The 26,739-nt window shown below is 40.8% G+C and overlaps 1 protein-coding gene across 2 annotated transcripts in view; it reads right to left on the bottom strand.

Moving 5' to 3' along the window:
* The window catches only part of LOC140998533 (glycine receptor subunit beta-like), a 114,010-nt gene that overhangs the window by 6,843 nt on the left and 80,428 nt on the right, over positions 1 to 26,739 (bottom strand). For both annotated transcript variants that reach the window (XM_073468859.1, XM_073468852.1), the window contains exon 8: positions 18,274 to 18,422. In XM_073468859.1, coding sequence (XP_073324960.1) covers positions 18,274 to 18,422 — 149 coding nt within the window. The remainder of the gene's footprint in view (positions 1 to 18,273; positions 18,423 to 26,739) is intronic.

Raw genomic sequence — 26,739 nt, 5'->3', positions numbered from 1 at the left:
CGCCCAGGAAAGAGGAAGAAACATGTTTTGAAGAGCGCTGCTGTGCCACGACCCCAGGTAAGAACAACTATCTACAAGCTAAAGATGGTGCCTTTTTATATAATGACTGTTTATTATTATTGTCAGCAACTATGTACTGTCTGTACAGGTCCAACTTCAGCTTGGACCGCTTCTCTGTCTCTCTCCTCTCTCTCTGCCCGTTCTAACTCCATTTGACGAAGCTCGGTGTCTGTGTATTCGGGTTCATAAAGATATCCCTTCGGCTCTGTGGTAAAAGGAATGTCTTCATCACTCGTTTCGTAGTCAGACATGTTTACGTTTACCATCCGAGCATGTAAACACCGTGAAACAGCTGACGGAGTGGTGCGGTGTGTCAACAGGCGGAAGCGCGCAGTGATATGAAGGGAGGGGAAATAGTGCCAGGTGATCGTGAGGTCTGACTTTTTTGTCGTAAACGATTTTGTGATGCAAATGTTTTACTCTTTTGAACGGATATTGCTTTTTGAAGCAAAACACTTTATCTTCGTGACCCCGCAAACTAGCCGTAACTACTTTCTTCAGCAACAACAGCGGGACAGACCTCGGCTCACAGGACGCAGTGGGGGAAAAGTCACTGCTGATGCACGACACTGATGGTGAGGATGTTGTAGGAGATACACTAATAATAAATTAATTAAATAAATTAATTTAATAAAACACTCGTTAATGGGGCACCACCTCCGTTGTTTTGTCTATTTGAATAATCCGGAGGTAATTAATCAAATTCGACTGGACAAGTTTAACTTGTATCAATTCTAATCAATTTCAGATCAATTTATTCAATCTCATAAATGAAGTAGTGAATTCTACACATATCCATCGGTTCTCCACATTAAAAGCAAACCTGCACAGACAACGACATACGGTTAAATATGTTTATTGACTAAATAATTCAGATTAAAAAAATGAAATGGCAATTTAAATGAATAACAACAGGTAACAGGAAATATGGAATAACTAAGTAATGGGTTGTTAGTGGAATATGGGCTGATGGTGAGATCACGAGTTAGGTTGAAGCATTTAAATATTACGGGAGTAATTTTTAATACTAACGGGACCCTAACTGAATTTCTCTTAAACTAAAAGATCAGAATCAGAGCCATAGACACCATCTCATGTATCATGTGTGGATCCAGCTGTTGTGAGTGATGGAGAGCCTACTTTCTTAGCAGAGTTGCGGAGTCCGCGGCGGCGGATTCCCTCGGGTGATTTGCGGCTCTAGCTGGCAGTCCCGGTCCAATGGCTGAGGGTCAGCTCGTCCGGTATCAGTCGGTTGGGCACCTCGGTCCGCTGTCTTAGGAAGAGGGCAGCTGGTCCCGTACCGACCCGGTGAGATCTTGGCTCAGTGCCCAGCGGGATGGTACCGCTAGCGAGCGCTGGGGGCTTGTCAAAGAGTCTGTCTTTCGTTGGAAACCGCTTGCACGGTCTCGGACACAGCAAGTTGCTGTAGTGTCGTGATGATGATTGTGATAAAGATGTTCTTCTTCGTTGCTTCGAGTGGTTCTCAGGCTCTGACTTTGTTAACTAAATCTAACTTCTTGAATAAAATAACTGAGGATGATACGTTGATCAGGCGGATCTTCCGTTGTTAGTTAATGCAAGATAATCTAAATTAAGTTCACTTCTTCAAAAGCAGGTTACGATACTTAACTGTATAAAACAAATTAAAACAGAACTTCATTCTGGTACAAACTTAATAAAAGAAGCTAATCGATACTGCGAAAAGTATAAAAGTGAGAAAAATCAACGCGTGAGCACTTCTGCTGAGATCGCTGTCTTGGAGCGTGTTTCAAAGTAAAGTGAAGAGCTTCAAAAATAAGTTACAAAAGAAAAACTTAAAACAAAAAAGAAAACTTAAACTTAAAAACTTAAACAACAACTGAAACTACAACTGACTCGAGAGACGTGATCTCTCCGTTTTATTATCTCCTAATCGAGGCGTGTCTGGGGGGGCAGGGCTTCCCAGCTTTTGTCTCCAAGATTTAAACATTACAAAACCGTGCTTCACCTTTCACAGAATCTCACCATGGCTCAATAGATGTACTTTGTCTATCATGAAAAGGATTATGACGTGATTGAAATCACTTATACATATTTCTCCTAGTTCTAGCTTAATACTTGTTAAACAAAGATATATCAGAGACATTTACGGGTTATAACCATGAACATATTAAACAGAATATTTCTCGTCCAACTGTACCAGGACTCACCATCAGGAGGTGCTGTGGTTCCACCGAACACAGGACAGATTAAACATTAAAACTTGATCTCAGTCAATCTTAATCGTAGAGAAACGGGAAAAAGATCAGTTTTATGAACTTCTTTTACTGTTCCTTAATTTGTTAGAATTAAGAGGGTGAGATACTGACTTAATGGTTAATTAGAATTGGTCTGAAATCTGGAAGAATACAGAGGCCATTTGAATGGAATGTCCCACAGATAGTGAGACCAGATGTGTTGTAAATAACAGAAGACAGAGTGAGAGCATAGAACAAACACCAGAAGGTGTCTGGTGTCCACTCTGGAGAGTGTGTTTGTGAATCAGAAGTCAGAGAGACAGAGAGGGTGAGAGAGAGAGAGGCCTCAGACGTGTTACTTAATTTCCAAATGTAAAGACATTAGTATTAACACAGTCTCTGATGACCAGATAGCTCCGGCCCCTCCTGATGTGGAGAGAATAGGTGACTCCATGCTCACTCCGACTGACCTGTGAGGGAAGAATTTATCTGTTTGGAGGGGAAAGAGAGTTCAGAAATGGGAGTTTAGGTTGTAAATTAATTAAAACTGTCCTCATCTGAAAACTTTATGGTCAAGGAAAAACACTGTCCTCTCTGCCAGGAGATAAGGTGGCAGGCTGGAAGGCGCCTCCTTCCTGTAAATCGTCTTCATCCAGATGAAAAGAATTAACAAGAACAACAGGGCCTCAATGTAATGAAGAGGCGATGGACATGTGTTCCTACAATGTCATACAACTTCATGTCAAAAAATCCGAACTATCCCTTTAACATTGTAAGCCGTGTCATGGATCCTTCTTTGGGCAAGATTTCAGATGCCACCCTTGAGAAATGCAAAGAATTTCTTTCCTACTTCACTCAAAAGGTCACCAATATCAGACGATGCTTCTCTCCTCCAGATTTCCGCATCATAGTCAAGAAGCCATTTTTAGTATCCCTCTGTTCATTTAATCCCATTTCCTTAAAGTGAAACTCTCGCCAAAATGCAACCTAGACTTTTTTTGTGAATGTGTTTGAGTCAAACCTTCATGTAAAAGCATAATTACGATGAAAAAGCCACTTTTAAGATTCGCCATAGTTTCGTTTCCGGGTCAAACTCATTTTCAATGGTGTGCAGGGGCAACTTTACAGTAGAAGACTCGACACAACATGAAACTTTGCTCGTAGCATCACCAGGGTCTCTACACATGAATACGAGCATTGAGAACATCGTTTGTGTACACAAAGTTTGCTAAAAAGAAGGTTTTTGAACAACTCACGTTAGCTTTAGCTTGCTTCGCTCGCCACCGTCCTGCCAGTCGAGATGCGTCAATCCCCGATCCCCGGCGTAACATGGAGCTTTCTCCTCCATGTTACGCCGCACTCGGGCATGAACAAGTGCATTGAGAACATTGTTTGTGTACACGTGTACACGTCAATCCCCGATCCCCGGCGTAACATGGAGCTTTCTCCTCCATGTTACGCCGCACTCGGGGATCGACGCATCTCGACTGGCAGGACGGCTACTGCTACTGCTAATGTGAGTTGTTCAAAAACCTTCTTTTTAGTAAACTCTGTGTACACAAACAATGTTCTCAATGCTCTTGTTCATGTGTAGAGGCCCTGGTGATGCTACGAACAAAGTTTCATGTTCTGTCGAGTCTTCTTAGTGTTTTAAAATAGCGATTTTGATGCTACCGTAAAGCTGCCCCGAGCACGCCATTGAAAATGAGTTTGACCCGGAAACGAAACTACGGTGAATCTTAAAAGTGGCTTTTTCGTTGTAATTATGCTTTTACATGAAGGTTTGACTCAAACAAATTCACAAAAAAAGCCTAGGTTGCATTTTGGCTAGAGTTTCACTTTAACATCGCTAACTGATCTGGTCATGAAAATGAAACCCTCAACTTGTCCTTTAGATCTTCTCCCTGCAAAATTTTTAAAGGAAGTTTTCAACCGTAGTTCCCCCCTCTATTTTACAAATTTTAAACTGCTTGCATTCAGTAGGTTCTGTTCCTGATTTTTTTTAGACCGCCCCTGGTTCAATCTCTATTAAAATGACAAGAAAAAAAAACACAGCACTGAAACTGTGCTTCTTACGATTTTAAATTACTTGTTGCTGTCAGCCAATGCAGGCCATAAATCCATTCTTGTCCTCCTAGATTTAAGTGCAACATTCCATACTGTTGACCATGACATCTTTTTGGACTTTCTCCAAACCTGGGTGGGTATCAATGGCACAGCTCTACAAAGGTTTAGGTCATACCTAAAGTGGACATCCACTGTGAGGTGCCCCAGGGGTCGGTGCTAGGTCCGATCCTCTTTTCAATTTACATGCCCTGTAGTATCCCTTGGCAACAATAATAAAAACAGAGAGGCTCCAAACGGGTGCATTTGTTTAATCTGGGATCTCTTCGAGCACCATGAAACTAAGAACTAAAAAAAAAAAAAATGGAAAGACAAAATCTAAGTGTTTGACATAACATCATTAAAAACATGTCCTTAATTTTCTACAGTGTAGTTTTTGGAGTGTAGTAGTTACACTTGCACAGCTATACACAGCTTGTCAACTGTTTTAAAAATCTCAAATAACCAAACACATGTATACAGAAAACAGGGAATATTCAAGTGCTGTTCAAATTAGCACATATAACTTTCCTTACAGGTTTATTCAAGTAAAACACCATACACAGTAAATATCAATAGTGTTTCACAGAATTAACATCTTATTTACAATCCACACTTAGAGCAAACATACCTCACTCCACTTTACCAAGGGTGCAAAACTTCCTCAAACTTGGTCAGCCTTGTTGTCTCTCTGATATCAGCATTACTATTTCATGCACAGTTATTTGCCGAATCGAACTCCACACTGATGCGCATGCTAACTCATCACACAGACACTGTACACATTCCTCTGCCAGGTAATAAAGACCACCAGACTGAAAAAAACCTACTCCTGCTAGTTTCTCCTGTTAGTTTCAATTTTGCTTGCTATACAGATTCCTGAGAACACGTAACGTAACGTGAATGACGAAGGGAACTTCAAAAAGACTGACAATTCAGTGGCCACTTATTTGCAGACATAGTTTCAGTTTCCATTTGTATGCAGATGATACTCAATCTATTTAAACTGTGATACAACAAATAACTCTGTTAATCTGCTAAATTGCCTTCATGACAAACAAAAGTTGATGTCACAAAATTTATGCAGCTTAATGCTGATAACATAGAGCTATTGATCATAGGACAAGCTAGCGCTAACTTCCAAATATCAAACAGTCTTGGATCTCTGTCCCAATTAGTAAATCCATATTGCAGAAGTCTCCGTGTCATTTTTGATCAATCCCTCAGTTTAGACAATCATGTAAATTGAGTAGTTCAATACAACTTCCACCATCTCAGAAATATTTCCTGGATCAGATCATTTCTTTCTAACAAACATCTGTTAACTGTTATTCGTAATCTCCGTGCACCTCTTCCACCAGTCTCACCAGCCTCGGATCGCTCTGAGCCACTCACCAGCTCTGAACCTCTGCCTGCCACGGACTCACCCACTGCACTCCTCTACGCTGGTCCACACGCCACTCTGCACTCATCAGAGCAAGCCTCCACCTGTTCACAGAGCCCCTGTGCTGACCTCCTCTCACCCCACAAGAGAGCCCTTTGTTCCCCCACCTAAACATTACTCCGGTGATCTGGGTGCCTGTGGTCAATTCCTGCTCCAAGTGTCTCCAGTATTTGATCAACAGCCTTCAAGTTACCCTACAGATAAGTCACGCAAAGCATATGTTATTAATTTTTTGAGAGGTAAAGCTGCTCAGTGGGTCCTGCTTTATGAGAGAGTAGCAGACCTGCCAACCTTGAAGACATTTTATGTGTACAACCACCCCCTGCCCACCCCTTTTTACCTTTTCAATGCTCTTTGCATTGGCTGAGAACTATAGGGATACAGGCGATTAGCAGTGACAGCAAGCGGGCAAAGAGGGATTGGTTATCTGGCCACCCTGGCTTGCTTGAGGCACTGAATTGAATTGAACGCGCGAAGCATTTGGCTAGGAGGGGCAGGTGGGCGAGGGTGTTAAAATGTAGCGCTCTGATTGGCCAAAAGCTTTTCACTCCACTTACACGCAGATTGTTGTGGCTCAGCAGCAGAATCAACTTCATAGATTGTATCTGCATAGAAACTGAAACAGGCGAACTGCGAGATGCAACAAAATGCATACCTGGAGAGCAGCAATTCGTACAAGCGTACTTAAGGGTCAAAATGCGTGCCGAGTATGAAAAATGCGTACATTTTGGCAGGTCTGGAGTAGATCTGTAATTCTAGACTCATATTTCACAACTTACATCAGTGAGTTACATAAGGTTTTCAAACATCCAGTTAGGGTCCTGAGGCAGGGGACTGCCCTCTAACCTTATGTTATTTATCACAGTCAGCTGCAGCTTACTCGATTTTGGCATATTAGCCACACAGAATGGGTGGAATGCGCAAGCTCTGATGAGGGTTTTCATTAGAGGGTTTGTAGAATAATATAATCAAAATAAGTAATAATCAATCGATAATAATGGCTGTGTGTGTGTTAAGTCATGTGTGAAGATATGATAGATGGATAAAACTGTATGTTATTCCACATCAGCTGATTGAATAAGCACCCAACAGTTGAAGCGCTGTAATGTAAAACTAGCAGAGACTCAGAGGAGGGGTGGAGAGGAGTTCAGATAAAGCTTAATGCCATACTCTGTAGAGCGCTTCTGTAGAGCCTAATGAATTAACGCCACGTTAGACCATCTCAGAGGTCTTACAGCAGGCTTTTGTAGCTTTAAAGGCAGCTGAATTCACTCAAGGATGAACACCTCATTAGCGAGCCCTCTGAAGTCGACGGACGCGCCGGCGTGTCCAAATCACATGAACAATTTAAGATGCCTTGCCGAGTCTAAGTTTCAACTTGTGTCGAAAGTGTGGACTTCAAATGATATACCAGTTTTTAAATTGTGTTGATAGGCCAAGTAAAACCAGACTTATGATAAATAATTTACGCCATGCTTTTCCCTGAATATTGTCATCATGTTTGGTGCGCGTTTGGTGCAGGAAGAGTGCTCGCAAGCAGAAAGTGCTTGCAAGCAAAAAAACATGGCTACCCCCTTTCTTATTGGTGGAAAAATGCACCACATCAACCAATCAAAAAATTATATGGCAATGCACGGCATTTGGTTGCTGAGGAAGAGGAGAAAGTCAGTCTGCAGTGACGGCGGCGAAAGAGAGACAGCGTTAGCGATAGCGAGTTTTGAGATTTGAGAGATTTGTGACATTTAGCATGTTTGGAGTGTATAGTTAGCGTGTAGTGTAGTGTGTAGTGTAGTGTGTTTAGTGTGTAGTGTAGTCATTTTTTTGTTTTGTGTCAAAGTAATCAGGCGACTACTGAATGTGGAGCAGGAAGTGCAGCTCTTCCTTGAGCTGGGAGTAGCTGAGGGAGTAATGAGGAGTTGAACAAAGAAGAGTGGTTGGATTAGTCATGGGGCCCACCGTCCCGTCTTGGTGAATATAAGGAAAGCACTCTGTATTCAAAGCCAGATTTTTTTATGGGTTTTTGTCTGTTTGATCTCATGTTTTTGCTGCCGGCAATAAAAGCATTACAGCACTCAGCTTTTGGGGACTCCTGGAGATGATTTTTTATTGGTGACTTTTGAAACTCTGAAAAACCTTTTTGAACAAACAATAAGAAGTCATTACACGACAGGTTAAATGATGAGCTGCAGGATGAGCTAGCTACGCGATATGTATTCGAGGCCTTAGAGGAAGCTATCTCCCTAGCTATTCGGATAGACAATAGACTCAGAGAGAGGCGCAGGGAGAGAACTTCCAGACCACGCAGGTTGACTCCACACTCACCTCAGACTCTCACATTCCATGAACAAAGCCCTGTGTCCTGACTCACTGGCCCGGTTGGAGCTCCGCCTGCTGTCTTGGAGGACCCCATGCAACTTGGTCGAACTCGTCTATCACCTGTTGCACGCCAAAGACCTCTCCAAAACCAACTTTGTATCTACTGTGGTTTGCCTGGTCACCTCATTGCCTCCTGCCAACTAAACCAAAAGAGTAGGCTCATCAGTGAAGGAGAGCACACTGATGAGCCAGACCTCCTCCTCCTTTAGCTCTTCTCATCGGATCAACCTCCCTGCCTCACTTTGGTGGTCACGTGACTCTCTACCTGTCAACATTCTGGTGGACTCGATGCAGCTCTGGTTGAGCAAGCTAACATCCCTGTGGAGCATTTAGAAGACCCCAAGACAGTAACTGCACTCGATGACCCTGCTGATCTCAAGCAATCATCACAAACTCATCCAACTCTTTCTCATGTTGCATTATTACTTACCTGGCTCAAATTCCACAGTCCCCATATGAATTGGTCAACATCCTCCATCTTCAGCTGGAGCGTTTTCTGTCATTCACCTGAGTATCATGATCTGGCGAGAGTGTTCAGCCAGGAGCTGGCTCTCTCTCTCCCCCCTCATAGACCATACGATTGCACTATTGATCTCCTCCCTGGCGCACCGCTTCCCACCAGCAGACTATATAATCTGTCTCGACCCGAGAGGGAGACCATGGAGGCCTAAATTTCTGACTCTCTCTCTACAGGTCTGATTTGTCCCTCCTCCTCGTGGCCAAGAAGGATAAGACTTTGCACCCCTGCATCGATTATTATTATTATTGTGGACTAAATTTAAAAAAAAAACTGTCAAAAGTATCGACTCATCTTTTAAACCTCTCTGTCAGGCAAAAGTCTTCACTAAGATGGATCTTCATAATGCTTATCATCTCTTGGGGATCAGAGAGGGAGATGAGTGGAAGACTGCTTTCAACACACCTCTAGGTCACTTCGAGTATAAGGTGATGCCCTTTGGCCTGTCTTATGCCCCAGCCATGTTTCAAGTCCTTATAGATGATGTTCTCGCAACATGCTAAACCACTTCGTTTTTGTCTACTTAGATGACATACTGGAGGGACACACTCAGTTGGTGTGACTGTTCCTACAAAGGCTCCTTGAGAATAAGTTGTTTGTAAAACCCAAAAAATGTCATGTCTGACACTGTGGTCAGCAGCATAGGAGCTCCGCAGGGGACTGTGCTGTCCCCCCTCCTCTTTACTCTGTACATAGCGGACTTCTGCTACAACTCTGAAATGTGTTACATCCAGAAGTTCGCAGATGACACGACCATCATGGGGTGTATCAGAAACAATGAAGAGGAGGAATACAGGAGCCTGGTGAGGAACTTTGTTGTCTGGTGCCACACAAACAACCTGCAGCTCAACACCTCAAAGACTAAAGAACTGGTCATCGACTTCGGGAGGGACAGACCCAGACCCAGACCAGTTCTGTTAGGAGCAGAGGAGGTGGAGGTCGTGGAGACCTATAAATATCTTGGGCTGTGGCTGGACAACAAGCTGGACTGGATGAGCAACACAAAGCAGCTGTACAAGAAGGCTCAGAGCAGGATGTACTTTCTGAGGAGGCTATGATCCTTCAACATCTGCAGGAAGCTCTTGTGTATGTTCTAACAGTCCGTGGTAGCCAGTGTTCTCTCCTATGCTGTGGTGTGCTGGGGCGGCAAGACATCAAAGGTGCACCTTTCCAGGTTGGAAAAGCTGGTCAGGTGGGCCAGCTCGGTGGTCGGCATGAAGCTGGACCCTCTGGTGACAGTGGCAGAGAGGAGAACTCTTAACAAACTGCAGGGCATCCTGGATAATGCCAACCACCCTCTGCACACTGTCATCAGCAGCCAGAGGAGCCGGTTCAGCGACAGGCTGCTCCTTCCAAAGAGCCGGACAAACAGAATAAAAAACTCCTTTGTCCCCCGTGCCATCAAACCGTTCAACTCCTCACTGGGGGCGAGGAGGGCAAACAGATGAGTAGATGAACAGTGAGACAGAGAGACTGAAGGACAGTCTAGAAGTATATGTATATATATATATATATACAAGTGTGTGTATATAATATATTTAACTTTATACTTACAGTGTTATTTTATATTTATTTATTTATATGTATACTTTTCTACTGTGTGTGTAACAGTGCTTTGAGTGACATGGAGCTTCAATTTCCCTGAGGGAACCTCCCAAAAGGATTAATAAAGTCGTCTGGGTCTGAGTCTGAAATGCGAATTACATTCTCTAGCCATCAGTTTCCCAGGCTATGTGGTGGCCGAGGGACAGCTCCAGCTGGACCCAGCCAAGATTAAAGCCATGGAGGAGTGGCCTACAGCAAACTCCTGCAAGCAGCTCTAGCGTTTCCTGGGCTTTACTAACTTCTCCAAATGTTTCATCCGTACAGCAAGGTAGTCACAGATCAATGGCCCTTTAATCTTAGGTAAGATTGTCCTGGGAAAGACATGATCAATATTTAAATATGGGGCTGATTGAGTCTGCCTTGTCTGCACTTTTGTCCTGTTGTGACAGTATATAAATCAAGACAATCTGAAAGTCTGCAGAGAGCACCGTGTGTGCCCTCAATGCCGCATCTATTTCAGACATCTGATTCATCCCACTAAGTCTATAATTCTTCAGAAAGTTAGCAACTATCAAACTTCAACAATTCCCTTCACACCAAGATGAGGCTGCTCATTTTTTCTCTTCCTGACTGGCAAAGCCAGGAGTGCTTTTGTGGCCATGGACCCAGCATACACCACAGACCATGATTAGCTAAACGTCACTATCTTGAGGAAAAACGAGTACAGACGAGATCAGCAGGGAAACTACCTGCAAGCGTTTCTTGGCCCTTGACACGCCACTAGATGAGTCTACCAAAAGCTGTACACCCGCTTTAAAGACCTGTCCTGCAATTGGGTCGACTTCACCACAGCCACCATGCAGGACAAGAACTTACCGCTCTGCTGGCTAAATGCACCAAACGAGAGGTTGGTCTGAGTATTTGCAAAAAGGGGCGTGGTTTAAACCAGAGACTCTATTAACCAGTAAGCCTTGGCCTTGTGAACCAGTGGTACAGCAGTATCATCAATAACAAGTTTATTCTTGTCATGTGTGACTATACCACTAGGCTTGTCACTTATGGTTCTGTCTGGTTCTGTCTGGTTCTGTCTGTCTCGCCTGTCTCTATTTGTTGTCTATTTATTGTTTTTTGTTTATTGTTTACTGTATGGCACACGTACCTTCGAGACCTAAACAAATTCCTTGTATGTGAAAACCTACTTGGCAATAAAACTCTTTCTGATTCTGATTCTGATTCTGATTCCGATTGCTGCGGTACTGTGTGGCCGGTGTTACATGGTGTTTGGTCATACACCAATGAATTACTTGCCCACTGTCATGTTGCCTGTTTTATCATTATTTGCCATGCCATGCCATGCTGAAATCAAGTTTTAAACTGAAGTGCGTGCTCTGCACAGCAGCAACAGAAGCAGGGTTGTAGCACAGAGGATCAGGAGTCAAATTTAATTTACGTGAGGAGAATATATTTACCAATATAATGAAATCTCCCTAATCCCCAAAGATCAAAATTATCTCAGTGACTTTGTCCGAATATTTCAAAACATTGGCAGACTGGATCACAATGATCCTGATATGACCAGATAGGGATTTCCCACTCTCAAGTCCCACTGCCTAGCTCCGAACAGGAAATAAAAACTTGGCAGACCATTACATGGAAGTGGTAGCAGTGGCAAAGTGGTTGCATCAAAATGTAAGTATACTGTTGTCTAATACTATGTGCTGTATCATAGGCAAGTGGACTTTTCTTGAAATCATTTTTATGTCTCATCTTCAAGAAACTGAAACAAGTCCAGTTGCCTATGATATAGCACTTAGTATAACTATGACCTGGATGACTGAGAACCTTCATCCACATGTTGTCTAATGTATGGTATTTGTAATACTGTAAAAATAGCAACAAAGATCATCACACCAGCTATTTGAATTGTCACAAACTTAAAACAAGGGCGTGACGATAGTTAATAAGCTATTGACATTGCTAAAATTAACGTCCTTAAAATGCAGGGAATTTTTGTTTTTCTGACAAATTAATTGCTTTTTAGGGCTTTGACATTCTCAAAAACTTACAAAATTTGCACTAAATTCAAACGAGGCAGAAATGTACAGATTTTATGGATTTCGGCCACTGGTGTGGCTTCCAACAGGAAGTTGCTGGAACTTTAGTGTACATGGTGAAATTTGCAAAGTTCACTCATTTGGTAAGAGTACCTGCCTGAACACATTTACCGAGTTTTTGTTATCTTTCACTAATAGACTAAAATTATTTTATGTTAAAAAATCAATACTATTTTCAAATTCGAGGCTCTGCTACGGATCACCAGTAGCTCCAAATTATGCTAATCTGTTAATTGGGAAATTTGAGTTGGACTTTATTTATAACAACAGTCCCTTTTCTAAGTTTATTAAAAGCTATTGGAGGTACATAGACGAGTTATTTTTCATTTGGAGTGGAAATATGAAAGATTTCTATAAAATTCACATTGTTATGATCTTGAGCGTATTTCATTTTTGGATGTTTGTGTGGATGTGAAGAAAGACGGTAATTGTCTTCACACTGAAGTGTATAAAAAGGAGACTGACAGAAATACTTTCCGCTTCAAAGAGAAGGCTTCCATATAGTCAGCTACTAAGATTAAGACGCATTTGTAATTCTGATGAATCTTTTGAGCAGCATGCTAAAGATCTTTGTAAAAATTTTAAGATGAGAGGTTTTAGGAAAAACTTGTTGGAGAACCATCTGAATAGAGTAGGCCAAGTTCAATAGTCTGATTTACTTGAATCTAGGTAAAGAGACACGTCTTCTCAGGGTTCTACAGTAGTATCGACCTACAGTCCTATATCCAAGTCAGTTAAACAAGTAGTGAGTTGGCAATGGCACATCTTGAAAGGTGATGCTTACATTGCTAGCTCATTTGAAAATCTGCCTAGACATTTTTTTAAACGGTCTTCGAGCTTGAAGGATTATTAAGTGAAGTCAGATTTGCCTAACAGGCCTACTCATCATGTCTCAGATCCCTAGTGGTAATTTCCCTTGTCATATATATATGTGGTTTACCTGTTAATATGTATTATGTAGGCAAAACAAAACGAGAGCCAAAAACCAGAACATGTGAGCATAAGTGTTCTATTCATAACTTCGATGTTAAATCATGAGTAGCCAGGCACTTTAACAGTCATAACCACAGTTTGAGTGAACTACATTATATGGGCATTGAGGCAGTGAGAATGCCATGGAGAGGTGGTAAAAGGACAGAATCCTCCTCCAGAGAGAAGCCTATTGGATACACTTCCTCAACACTCTGGTTCCAAAGGGACTGAATGAGAAGATTTCATTTACTTGTTTCCTGTGATGCAAACATGGGCGATTTTGTTTCTGTGATACAGTTAGGTGCTATTCTGTTGTGAGTTTTTGTTTTGGTTGTATGAGACCCTGTGTGGTCCTTTGCTCTCCTTCAAAAGGTTATAGCTCTCCCTATTGGGCTATATCTGTTTTGCAGTTTTGGATAACCTATAATTAGCACACCTGTGTAGTTTTACTGTGAATTTGCCAGAATACACGCTGAAGAAGGTCTTGCCCGAACATCCATGTGGCAAGAACAAACAGGTTGATGGGAGTGCTGTCCTTTATTTTTCCTCTGTGGGAAACACAATAATGTATTTTTACTGAATTTTGAAGTGATGGTTCTGTAACATTTTTGAACATTTTGTGTATTACAGATTAATAAATGTCCCCAGCCCATCTCTAAGTGATACTTTCTGACACTGATGTCCAGAAACTGACATTACCTTTTGGAATCCCTGGAACAGTTGAAGAACTTAATTCCGTTTTTTTGAGACACATCTGGGATTCTTGGGGATTTCTGTTTGCACTACAAGGATGCAACAACTGGCATCAAGGATAAGAACACTATCAAGGTTGTATATATCCAGGAAACCCCTGCAGTAGCTTCAACCTTAACAGATTTAGACAGCTCCTTCTCAAGCATTATTGATGGTTCTCTTTGGCCTTCTGATGATGTCTTCTCATCTTTGTCCTCCCATGCCATTTTGCCCATCTAGCACAGATAAAAGAAAGCCTAGCCCAGCGGTCAAAGGGTTGACCGTCAGAATTTGAGGTCCTCTGTTTCTCTTGCACTAGAGAGATTCTGCTTCAGTCCAGCAATGAAAACTTCAGTTGCTCTGGTGTGCTTTTTGGTACCAAAAGACCATCTCATCTCGCTACTTCCAGACATTCTAGGTGGTTTAGCTGAGGCTATTAATGCGATCACTGCTTATCCATTAAGTGCACAAATAAGTCAAGTAGCAGTAGGCCAGTCAATCTAGCCCAAAAAAACCCCAAAATTTGCAAAAGAAATGTCTCATAGTTTTTATTGGTCCTAATACCCTCCTGAATAATATACTAAAAGTCTACCGCCGTAGATGGAGTGGAACATATTGTTTTTCGAGATTAAAGGCCAAAGTTGTGCCCAACACTCTTAAAGTAAATTGAGTAGAATTGGGGAAAATTTTCAATGAATAGCTATCACTGTGAAACTTCTCCAGTTGATTAGTGACATCATACCAAAGAAAAAATGTATTACAAGTTTTTGAGATTTTATGTTTATATATGCAAATTAGGTATTTCTTCATAAAATGTACCATAATTTGCATATATTACAAAAAACAAAATTTGAAAATTGGATGAAGCCAGATTAAAAATTATTGTTTCATTGTTGACACATTAGCAAAAAGACAAAATTAAAGAAGGGACTGTGGCTATGTTTCTCTATCATCCCATACATTAGAAAATACTATTTAGAGTCATCAAAAAATCTATGTTTGTCATGTTTTTGGTATAAAAGGTTTTTGACCAAAAACCAAAATAAATTGCAAAAGTAATGGTCCTATGGTTGTATCTGCATCCAAACTGGTTAAAAACAAAACAAAAAAAATAGTCCACCTAGTTTTAAACACTGATCTGATGGGAGTCTGACAATTGCACAACGTGCTGCAATTGCTGTTGTCAAGGCCTCGACTGCTCCCTAGCTTGCACAGAGTGCAGAGGCGTATGTGCAAATATGTCGTCAAACTTGGATGAGAACATGGATTGAACTTTTTTTGTTGTTGCCACAGAGTCAAATCTATAAGTGTTATGGCCTACCTCTTATCTTGTATATTAAAGTGCCTACTGGGCTCTCTTCTACATCTGTCTCTTGAGTTGTGGTTTTTGGTACGTATTGTCTATTTATAGATTTCAATATCAATGACTTGTCTGTTAATAGTGGTTTCCTCTGAAAAATTGATTCCCTTTCACTATAATCTTTAAAGGGTGTTTTCTCAAAATTAGGTTTTCGTACACTGTGGAGGAGAAATCTCCACTTCAGTAACACCTACATAAACTATTCTTTACAGATTTCTTACTATCTATATTTTGTGTTTGATTAGGGAGGAGTTCTGTTGATATATTTTCAATAGCCTGATATTTTCTACATTTTATACCAAAAACATGGCGAAAATAGATTTTTCTGATGACTCTAAAAAGTATTTTCTAATGTATGGGTTGATAGAGAAACATAGACACAGTCCCTTCTTTAATTTTGTCTTTTTGTATTGTGTCAACATAATGAAACAATAATTTTTAATCTGGCTTCATCCAATTTTCAAATTTTGTGTTTTGTAATATATGCAAATTATGGTACATTTTATGAAGAAGGGCCTGATTTGCATATATAAACATACAATCTCAAAAGCTTGCAATACATTTTTTCTTTGGTATTATGTCACTAATCAACCGGAGAAGTTTCATAGTGATAGCTATTCATTGAAAATCTTCCCCTATTCTACTCAATTTACTTAAGAGTGTTGGGCACAACTTTGGCCTTTAATCTCGAAAAAAAATATGTTCCACTCCATCTACAGTGGTAGACTTTTAGTATATAATTCAGGAGGGTATTAGGACCAATAAAAACTATGAGACATTTCTTTTGCAATTTTTTTGTTTTTTTCCGGCTGGATTGACTGGCCTACAGAGGACCTGGTCAAAAAACATTCCTGCTTCAAAGAACCAGGTTCTTGCAATGGATGTTATGGATTGATCCAGTTACTCAAATATAAAATTAACTTCAGATTCAAAATTCGAGGTATTGGCTGGCCAGAAACTGTGGCGAACTTACTAAAGAAGAAGCCAGCTCACAAGCAGGCTCCTGCCAAAAATGTTAAAAAACCTACATTACCTACGTCCTCATCCTCAAGGTGAAACCAGTGGAAGTTTGGAGAAAGCGAGAGTGGAACTCTTTTATGGAATGGTAAGGGATAATTGCCAGGTGGTTGGTTGCCTATGAAGACATTCTCTCTTCATAGGCAAGAAATCATCTATGAGGCCCCTGCAATCTGGGACTTAGAGGCATGTTTACCTGCATTATTTGATGCAACACAGGTAAGTTGTTCTGTTATATTTTAAACTTAAAACCATGATATTGATTGTTTGGTAGCCAATTCACAAGTTGAGATCTGCTTGTAACAATTGTTACCATTTGATTAAGCAGGGCACTTAAGTGGCTCTACTTGTTGATTGGTCTTTGGTTCCAAGTGACCTCCAAAGAGAGTTAATCACTTGGAACAAAATACAAGTCAGTAATGGCTGTCATTTCAGTGCACTGCTTTTTTTTTTAACTTCACACAGATTTAAGAGTTGTTTCTCTTCAAGTAGTGTGTTACAGTAATAAATAAATGATTTTTTTTCATTTGTGTGGTCTACAGATAAATGAAGAATTCAAGAGAATAACCATAAGTATTGAGTCTGCCCTTATGTTCAAAGTCAAAGCCATTGCACACCCAAACTGTTGGACTTAGTCTCATTAAGAAGAGGAGCTACAGGAATGAAAATCAGGCAGATCAAGGACATGCTTCTTGGGGTATGATTATTTAGACCTGTCTTTGAAATGTAAGAAGTTTTTCTTGAACCCTTTGCCCTTTTTCTTGAATATCACAATACCATTTAAGTACACAGATAAGTCACCATACGCTGCCTTTTTCAAGGGATTTGGTTACAAGTAAATCAAATCTCTCAAATCTGAATTCACATTGGGCATAGTGTAAACACACAGGGCAGAAATCTGCTCTTGTGCTGCTCCCTCAATTCTTAAGCATATTGCACTTCTGGCCAAAGCCCAACCAGTAGTAAAATAGCAATGGTCCTTTCAGCATGAATGTCTAAAATAAGTAATGGCTACACTGATTAACTGAATTCAGTTACAGTCTAAAACGTTGGTCATCCAATTCATTATCTCTAACCTTTATTTAAATTTGCTTTGCAAGGATACAGAAGAATTTGAGACAAGCCTTGTGAGGCAAGTAATGAAAATGTAACCAGTCCACCCCAGGATCTGACTACAAGACTGCAAACATCGTGGTTGAGGGAACCAAAATCCTGGAGGTAAAGTATATGCTGTTCTTTGCTGATGGACATAATATATGCTCTGAATCTGAGCTATCTCAAGGAACTTGAATGTACATTCATGTTTCAGAAGCTGTTCTTGGACTTGATGGACAGAAAGCCAGTACAAAAGTAATGAGTCTCAAGAACAGTATCCTCTGAAGTTTCTTTTCAGGGCACTATCAGATATTATCCCTATTATTTTGATTTGTATTTTGAAGTCTACTGATGAGGCTACAAAACTGATAGTGTTACAGAAAAGGGAAATCAAGACTTGTTGTTTCTCTGTCAAGTTGTTTTGCTTTAAATGCAAGAAATCCTGTCTTGACAGTTGACAAAACACAGATGATGTTTCAAGGAATACATATTTTAGCCCAAAGAGGGATTTGGGAATGTGCAAAATTTGTGTAGGGGTACAAAGAGCATACCTGACCAACATGATGTATTTGACAAGTTGGGAGTGAGAGTCTGTTGGATGTGCCATCAATGTTGCTTTTGCCATAATCCTAGACTCTTTGGCCAGGGAGGGTCCAACCCAGTGATGGAGATGTGCTGTAAATGTTGTATGTATGTGTGTCTGTTTACAATTAACAACTGACCTGCACGACAGCATATTCCACCAGTGATGAAAATCCAAAAAGGAGACAGGCAATGAGCCAGATATCAATGGCTTTTACATAGGAAACCTTTGGTAGCTCTGATGCCAAGGACATACTCTCACTGGACAGAGAGAGTACTGATAAAATACCTAGAAACACACAGATGTTAACACATTAATGTTCAACATATGAATATTTATTTCCAGGTAAGTAACATTTGTGTTAATTATTTGTTAATTTTAGGTCCTATCCACATGTACACAGGTATTTTTTTAAATGCTTTTTCTATGCGTTTTGGCCTTTCAGGTCACTGAAAACAGACGTATTGGAAAACTCGTTCCAGGGTGAAAAAACTCAAAAACTATGTTTTCAGTGTTTGTGTCTATATGGGCAGAGGTTTTTGGAAACCATGGCGCAGACATCCATATTCATCAGTATATGTAGGATCATTGGCAAATGTGAATTCTATGATATTGTATAAGTACTTGAGTTTGTACGGTGACGGAATGGATGTTACATTGTTTGTTATATTTAAAGACTCAAATGGAAATAGATGATACAATGATGGAAAAGAGAAACACAAATGGCTGCTTGCAATATTTTGGTAGCAAGCTATTTCAGAACCTTCTGTGAAAAAGGTTTCCCTGCCTCATAAATAGTACTTTATGTAACTAAGTAACTGACTGGAGTATACAATCTTCCTCCTGTTTACAATGGCACGTGCATGCCAAGAGATATGCGTTTTCAGTTGTGTTAGAATGGACAGAGGTTATTTCTGAAATGCTGATTAGTCGTTCATCTGGACAGAGATATCTTTAAAAAAAACAACAACCTGTGTACATGTAGACTAGGCCAAAAGAAGACAAAAAAGTGGTTGGTCAGTAGCAATGATGTGTTTTGTGTGATGATGTCACAATGCAACTTTCCATCAACTACATTGTGGGATGGCGAGATAAGGGAAGGGTGGTTGAATGAATGTGAATGGACAGATTAATGGACTAACAGCATATAAGGACACTTGAATTGAAAAAAAAACTATAATAAATTAAATATTCACAATAATTTTTTCATTAGGTTGCAAGTTCAGTAACAGTGTAATCAGTCGTGAAGACCTGTGTCAACATTTTAAATCATCATATATAACATACAGTACATGACAATACATGGATATAGCAGACACTTCTGTTGAAATTGACTGACAGGGAACTTCTGGTTTGACTAATGACGGAGTAGGTCGCACACCGGGAGAGCTCTGTTGAAATACTAATGTTGGTCAGACCAAGCAACTATCGACCGGCACAACCAGACAATTCAACACATGGAGACGTCACTTAACAACGATATGGAAACCAGACTGGCAACCTTCGAGTCCACCTGCATAGCCCTGTCCAAAGAAAACGATGCCCTCAAACTCAAGACAGACTATCTGGACCGGCTTACCTGAAAAAATTGAGAGCTCACAGCCAACCACTTTCATGGAGATTTTCCTGAAAGAAATGTTTGGTCCAGATGCTTTTCCTACCCCTCCATCTGTCGACAGGGTGCACAGAGTCGCTACCCTCCGTAAGAAACAAGGCGACCCTCTACGGCCATTCATCACGCGGATCCACCGCTACCAGACCAAGGAGCACATCCTGAAGCTGGCGAGGGAGGCCGGCACGTCCCTCTCCTTTCATGGGTCCCAAGTACACATCTTTCCCGACTACAGCGTTGAGGTCTCCAAGAAAAGAGCGCATACTCCACGGTCAAGTCAGAGTTGAGAAGCGCCGGTTTTGTGTACAGGATGCTTTTTCCTGCTAAACTCCAAGTCACCGAACGGCCAGGCAGGCTCGCCGCACACTCTGTCTCCCTCATAATGAACTGGTTGTCAGTCAGTCACTTGGGTCCAAACGCAGCCACATTTAAGTCTAAAGGTATTCACCTACGCTCCCTGATTACTTTTATGAATATTCCTGTTTTGCTATATTCTTTTGTTATAGGTTTCTGTTATTAATGTAACTTTATTAAGTACTGTCCCCTTGTCATACTACAGACGCGCTCCTGTTCACATGTGGATGCGCATGACAAACATTGTTTATTTTTTTAAAAATATTTTTCTTTTATAAGCCTTTATACTTTTTTTTATATACAGTAGTTAATTAGCATGGTATGTCACCTCTCACACATTCCCTATCATATATGGATGTGCATGCGTGCACACATATAGACACGTGGATATAATGACAAATGAAAGTAATGCTAGTTGACATATCCTGTGCATTCATAACACTTCTCTTCCATTGTTATGGCTGCTCTGTTCGCTGTGTGTGTACACATACTGTGCACATACTGTACATTCTACTGTTGTTGTTGCTGTGATTCCATTTGCTAATGCCAGTGTCTTTTATACAGAGTGTCATGCTAAATCCAGTATGGTTTTATTTCCTTGTGAAAACAGAGTTCAAGTGTAAGTTAAGTGTTCTTAAAGCTGGTAGTTGAGAGTACTATTCAAGTCCCCTGTCCCGATTCAGATAGTCTTCTTTCCTTTATTGGTAGTCTTTATTTCACCATCGCTATTCTGTCTTCCCATATATCTATTTATTTTGTGTTCGCCAGTCTTTTCATTTTGGTAAATGTTTATGCCCCAAACTATGATGATTGTAATTTCTTCAACAAGCTGTTTTTTACCATACCCATTGATAATAATTACAATTTGATTATAGGAGGCAACTTTAACTGTGTACTCAACACCATATCAGACAGGTCACCAAACAAGGTCCAACCTCTCACCAAATCTGCCAAAGCTATTAATGATTTCATGGCCCAGGATGGTGTCTCGGATATCTGGAGATTTAAATTTAACAATAAGAAGGCGTTCTCCTTTTTTTCCAGTGTCCACCATACATACACCTGCATCGATTATTTTCTTCTAGATAACAGGTTACTGGGAAATGTTAGCTCTTGCTCTTATCACAGTATCACTATATCAGATCATGGAGCTGTCTCATTTCATGTAACATTACCCAACTGCGTTAGGCCCTCTCGCAACTGGAGACATAACCCTCTTCTCCTAGCTGACGAAGAATTTGTGAAGCATGTTTCTTCTCAAATTCATTTCTTTATGGAAACCAATGCCTCACCAGAAATTTCCCACTCAACATTATGGGAGACCCTCAAAGCCTCTTTGTGGACAAATAATTGAATACTCCTCCAGGGCTAAAAAAGCAAGAGACTCCAAACTTAACGACATCTCGCGATTGATTGCAGAGATTGACATTCACTACTCATCCTCTCCCACCCCAGCACTTTTTAAAGAAAGACTGCGACTACAGACTGAATACAACTTAGCCTCCACCGACAAAGCCACATACTTACTCACAAGAGCTCAAATCAACGTTTATGACTCAGGGGATAAGGCCAGCAAGTTACTAGCGCAGCAAGCCCACCAAGCCCAATCCTCTCGTCTAATTCCTAAGATTTATGATACAACAGGCAAAATAGCTGCAGACCATATGGAAATCAACAACACTTTCAAACAGTATTACAGTAACTTATACAGCTCAGAATGTTTTGATAACCTTTCACAGCTTAACCGCTTCTTTGACAACCTCACTCTACCTTCTGTTTCGGCTGAACAAAACTACATACTTGGAGGTGAGATCTCCAATGCAGAGATACTGACAGCTATCAACTCTTTAAAATGCAACAAAACACCTGGCCTGGACGGATATACCTCTGAATTTTATAAAAAAATTGCACTTGAGCTTTGCACCCTGCTCCAAGCCATGTTTAATGAATCCCTGTCATCTGGACATCTCCCACTCACCTTACATCAAACAGTGATAACACTTTTACCAAAAGCGGGCAAGGACCCCCTCCAGTGCGCCTCCTATCGTCCAATTTCTCTACTGAATGTAGATTACAAAATTTTATCCAAAATTCTAGCAACGAGACTGGAGAAAATTGTCCCACAAATAATTTCACCAAACCAAACAGGTTTCATTTTAAATTGGCACTCTAGTTCTAACCTTAGGTGACTCTTTAATATTGTCTACTCCCCCTCAACTCGATCCCCTGAAATGGTTATATCACTTGACGCTAAAAAAGCATTCGATCGAGTCGAATGGCAGTATTTGTTTCTGGCTCTAAAGAAATTTGGTTTTGAAGACCCTTCCATCTCCTAGATAAAACTCCTCTATGCTCGACCTCTAGCAGCAGTAATTACAGATGGACAGCGATCTGAATAGTTCTCTCTTGGCAGAGGTACTTGCCAATGCTGCAACTTATCCCTCTTCTCTTCGCCATTGCAATCGAATCTCTAGCTATTGCTCTAAGACAATCCAATGAGTTTCTGGGCATAGAACGAGGGGGCCTAACACACAAATTATCCTTATATGCAAACAATGTTATTTTATATGTTTCAGACCCAAAGAAGAGTATATCATCGTTCATCTGGAATGGTAGACCACAAAGAATCAAAAGTAGGGCCCTTCAAAGACCTGAAAAACTTGCCGGCCTGGCCCTTCCCAATTTTATTTATTATTACTGGGCATGTAATATAAAGGCGATGTTACACTGGATTGGCAGAGACCTACCAAGTAAGTGTGAGGCCTGGGTACAAATGGAGTATGCCTGTAGCTCACTTAACCTAGCCTCCATATTATGTTTCCCGTCCCTCCCTCCTCAAAGCCAATTTTGCTCTAATCCCATTGTCTGCCATTCAGTCAGAATTTGGTCACAATTTAGGAGGCATTTTAAGTTGCAAACAACATCGATGAACTCTCCTTTTAATGATAATCACAACTTTCCACCCTCTCTCTCAGATTCCACATTTGGAGTTTGGTGCTCAAAGGGTATGAAATCAGTTTCTGATTTATATGTGGATGGCAAGTTTGGATCGTTCGCGCAACTCTCCCAGTCATTCAATTTACCAAAATCTAACTTTTTTAGATATCTTCAAATTAGAGATTTTGTCCGAAAAAATATTACGTCCTTTCCGAACCTTCCCAAAAACAACACAGTTGATAACATTCTCTCATTGTCCCCTCACCGCAAAAGTTTAATCTCCATTCTCTATAACAATATTTGTGATATCACCCCTCATTCATTGCAAGATATAGAAGACTCTGGGAGAACGATATGGGAGAGGAAATGACAGACGATCAATGGGAGATGGTGCTTGACTTAGTGCACACCTCCCCCCCATGTGCTAGGCACAACTTGATACAACTTAAGGTTGTTTTAAGAGCACATTTGACTAATGCAAGACTGGCAAAAATCTTCCCTAATGCAGACCCTTCATGCCCTCAGTGCAAAGGTCAACCGGCAAATCATATACACATGCTATCGTCCTGCCCCAAACTCTACACATTTTGGTCCAATATCTTTAGCGCCTATACTGAGATGTTTTGAAAAGACATCACCCCTACTCCTATATGTGCCCTATTTGGAGTTACCCCTGAAACTTGCTCCATTAAAAGTAAAGCTTATGTAATCGTTTACTTCCCTAATTGCAAGACGTCTCATTCTTCTCTCTTGGAAGGAACGAGCACCTCCTAATTTTACGAGATGGGTTAGAGATACCATGCATTTTTTGAAACTTGAGAAAATCAGATATACTCTTAAAGGTTCTCTGCATAAATTTAGAGATATTTGGACCCCTTTCTTAGAATACTATGAGAGTTTACAAATACCATTAAATAAGGACGATTAGAACACCAGTATTAAAGTGAGGCAGCAGAGAGCTCCAAAGCTACTCCCCCAAATCCATGAACAAAACTAGCTGTCCAAATTCAGGGGCTGCATCCTTCGAAGGGCGCATTTGAAGGCCAATTACGTCACAACGCTGCGCAAAGGCTGTCCAAATTCGAAGGCTCCTTCAAATGCAGCCCACAAATGCAGCCTTCTTTTCCCTCTTTTCGGAGGACGCACCGCTACTATCCTTCGCGGCCTCCCATATCCCAAGATCCTTTGCGCGCCGCTGCTCAGTCCCAAAAAAGAAGAGGGAAAACTGAACAATGGCGACATCAAGTGGCGCGGACATGACATTCAAATGTAAGTATTGGGTTCATACTCGTTTTTTACTCATTTGAACATCCAACGCCAGATATGTTAAACTTCAGGGGACTTGGAATACCTCCAAATTTTAACTTTCAGTTACAATACGTGACGCTGGTAATGCATTAGCATACGGCATAAATTAGCATTATGCCGTTGGAAGTAAAGCCTTAAAAGCCTTCACTTTGAAAATGTTAGACGTTCAGAGGTTGACTTATATCTTATTGTGACAAGACTATTTTTACTTCATGTACATAAATGGACCAAGATGAACAAATTTAGATTAGGCTGTGATCCCTGCTTTATTTCCAAACTGTAAAACTGTTAATCCAATCCAATCCAAACATTTAACTAGAGTTAAACTCTAGTTAAACGTTTAGATTGAATAAAGAGCTAAGTTTAGGATTATCATTATTATTATTATTATTATATTTTTGCTATATTAGAACCCTTTTGTCTGTTGACATAACACAACACGTGTTTTACATTTCATTTTGTTTTAGGGAGCAAGGAGCAAACGAGGAGTTTATCAGGCTCAGAGGTCGAAACGACAATTTGTTCACGGGGGTAAAAAACTCGGCTGCTGTTGGATGGAGGTAATTCAATAATAAATAGCCCATTTGTCAGTGTCCTGATGTCACTTTTTGTAAATCTTTGCATCCCTGTGTTAATGTGATCCTGTGTTTACCTTTTCTCTTACTTCTCTCTGAACAATTCTGGAAAAAATGGGCTTGCAGGGCAAGGTCGAGCCCCAACAGGCCCAAAAAAAATGGGATAACTTAAAAAAAAAGTACAAAGTAGGTGCCAGTTTGAATGATGATGTAGAAACTACATTTTATTTGTTTTACCCATGCAAGTTAATAAATACTTTGCTGAAAATTGCTGACGTGATTGATTTCCACTTTTTAGGATTGCAAATATCCAGGGACAGGAGAGGGGATCAGTGGGAAGCCAACCGCTACTTGGCCCTGGTTTGTCCCCATGGATGAGGTGTTAGGACAGAGGCCTTCCATTGCCCCCCCTGTCCTAATTGCCTCCATTCCTGAGGACACACCAGGGCCAAGTGGTGCGGTTGGTGACCAGGAGGAGGACAAAGAAATTGAGGAGGAGAGCCAGCCAGGGCCAAGGAGGAAGAGGAGGAGGGAGGATGAACTCCTGGAGCTGATTAGGGAGGACATGAGGCTGCAGAGGGAGGCAGAGGAGAGGAGAGAGCGAGAGAGCAGAGAGCGGATGGAGAGGCTCTTCTCTCTGCTCGAGAGGATGGCCGATAGATAAATAATTTTTTTGTTTTATATTGTTATGACTGTTCTCTTATTTTGTTAATTTATGAGTTCTATTTTTGTTATTGTATTCATATTGTTATATATTTCTTATATTAAAATCTTGTTAAATTGTTACACGTTGTCTATTCCATTTAGTATTTACAACTTAAGTGCAATTTATAACAGGGTTAGCAAACGGCATCAAGTGCTACTTTTCAGGGACAAAAAGGGATTGAGTTTGTCCTTTTATTATCAAAGGACAACTATTTACAAAATAAATAATTATTTACAGATTATTATTAGAAAATGATGTACAATGTTCAACTATTAACAAAAACAAAACAACAACAACAACAAAAAAAACAATATTAAAACAGTTTCAAATTATTTAGAGTAATAGGCTGAGCAGGAGTCCCTGGCAGTGCTGCTGGGCTGGATGGGATGCCACAATAAAGACCTTGGTGTCAGAGGGACACCATCTGGGGTGGTATTCAGGGTGTTTGGGGGTGTAGTCTCCACTGTCCACCACATCATCCATCAACAGGGTTTGCAGGGCTGACCGGATCGACGGCTGCCATGTCACTAAGATTTTTTTAAGAAAGAGGCAAGAATTAAAATTTCATAATATAATTATAATAATAATAATGAATAATTACAACAAACAAAACTATCTACCAAACACTTTAAATGGGAATAATGTCTTTAAAATTATTTTACTTGCCAACTAAAGATAGTCGTGGTCGGGGATCACCTTCTCCAGGGCAGACACCTCCGCAGACAGCTGGTCCCGCCATGGAGCACCACTGGCTGCCTCCAACGTGTTCTCCCCCTCATCTTCCGGCATGACGTCCTGCAGCTGATCCTCTGGGGGCATGATGTCACCTGCCCCCAGGCAGATGTTGTGCAGGATGGCACAAGCTGTTATGACCTGAAATGAAAAAAAATATTCATTAATTTTGATTTACTCTGCTTCAGTACTCAAAGAAACAAAAAAGAATCCTGTTGAGTTATGACATACCTGAGACACAAAGGTGTGGTGCACCTCCAGCGCTTGCAGGAAGATGGACCTGAACCTGGTCTTCATCATTCCAAAGGCATGCTCAATGGTAGAGCGTGCCCTTGAATGATGGACGTTGAAGCGCTGGGCTCCCACATTTTGCACAGGCCG

This window comes from Pagrus major, chromosome 1 (genome assembly GCF_040436345.1).
Source record: "Pagrus major chromosome 1, Pma_NU_1.0".
Lineage (NCBI taxonomy): Eukaryota > Metazoa > Chordata > Actinopteri > Spariformes > Sparidae > Pagrus > Pagrus major.
Note: the sequence above shows the minus strand (reverse complement) of the source record. Positions and strands in the feature narration are given on the sequence as shown.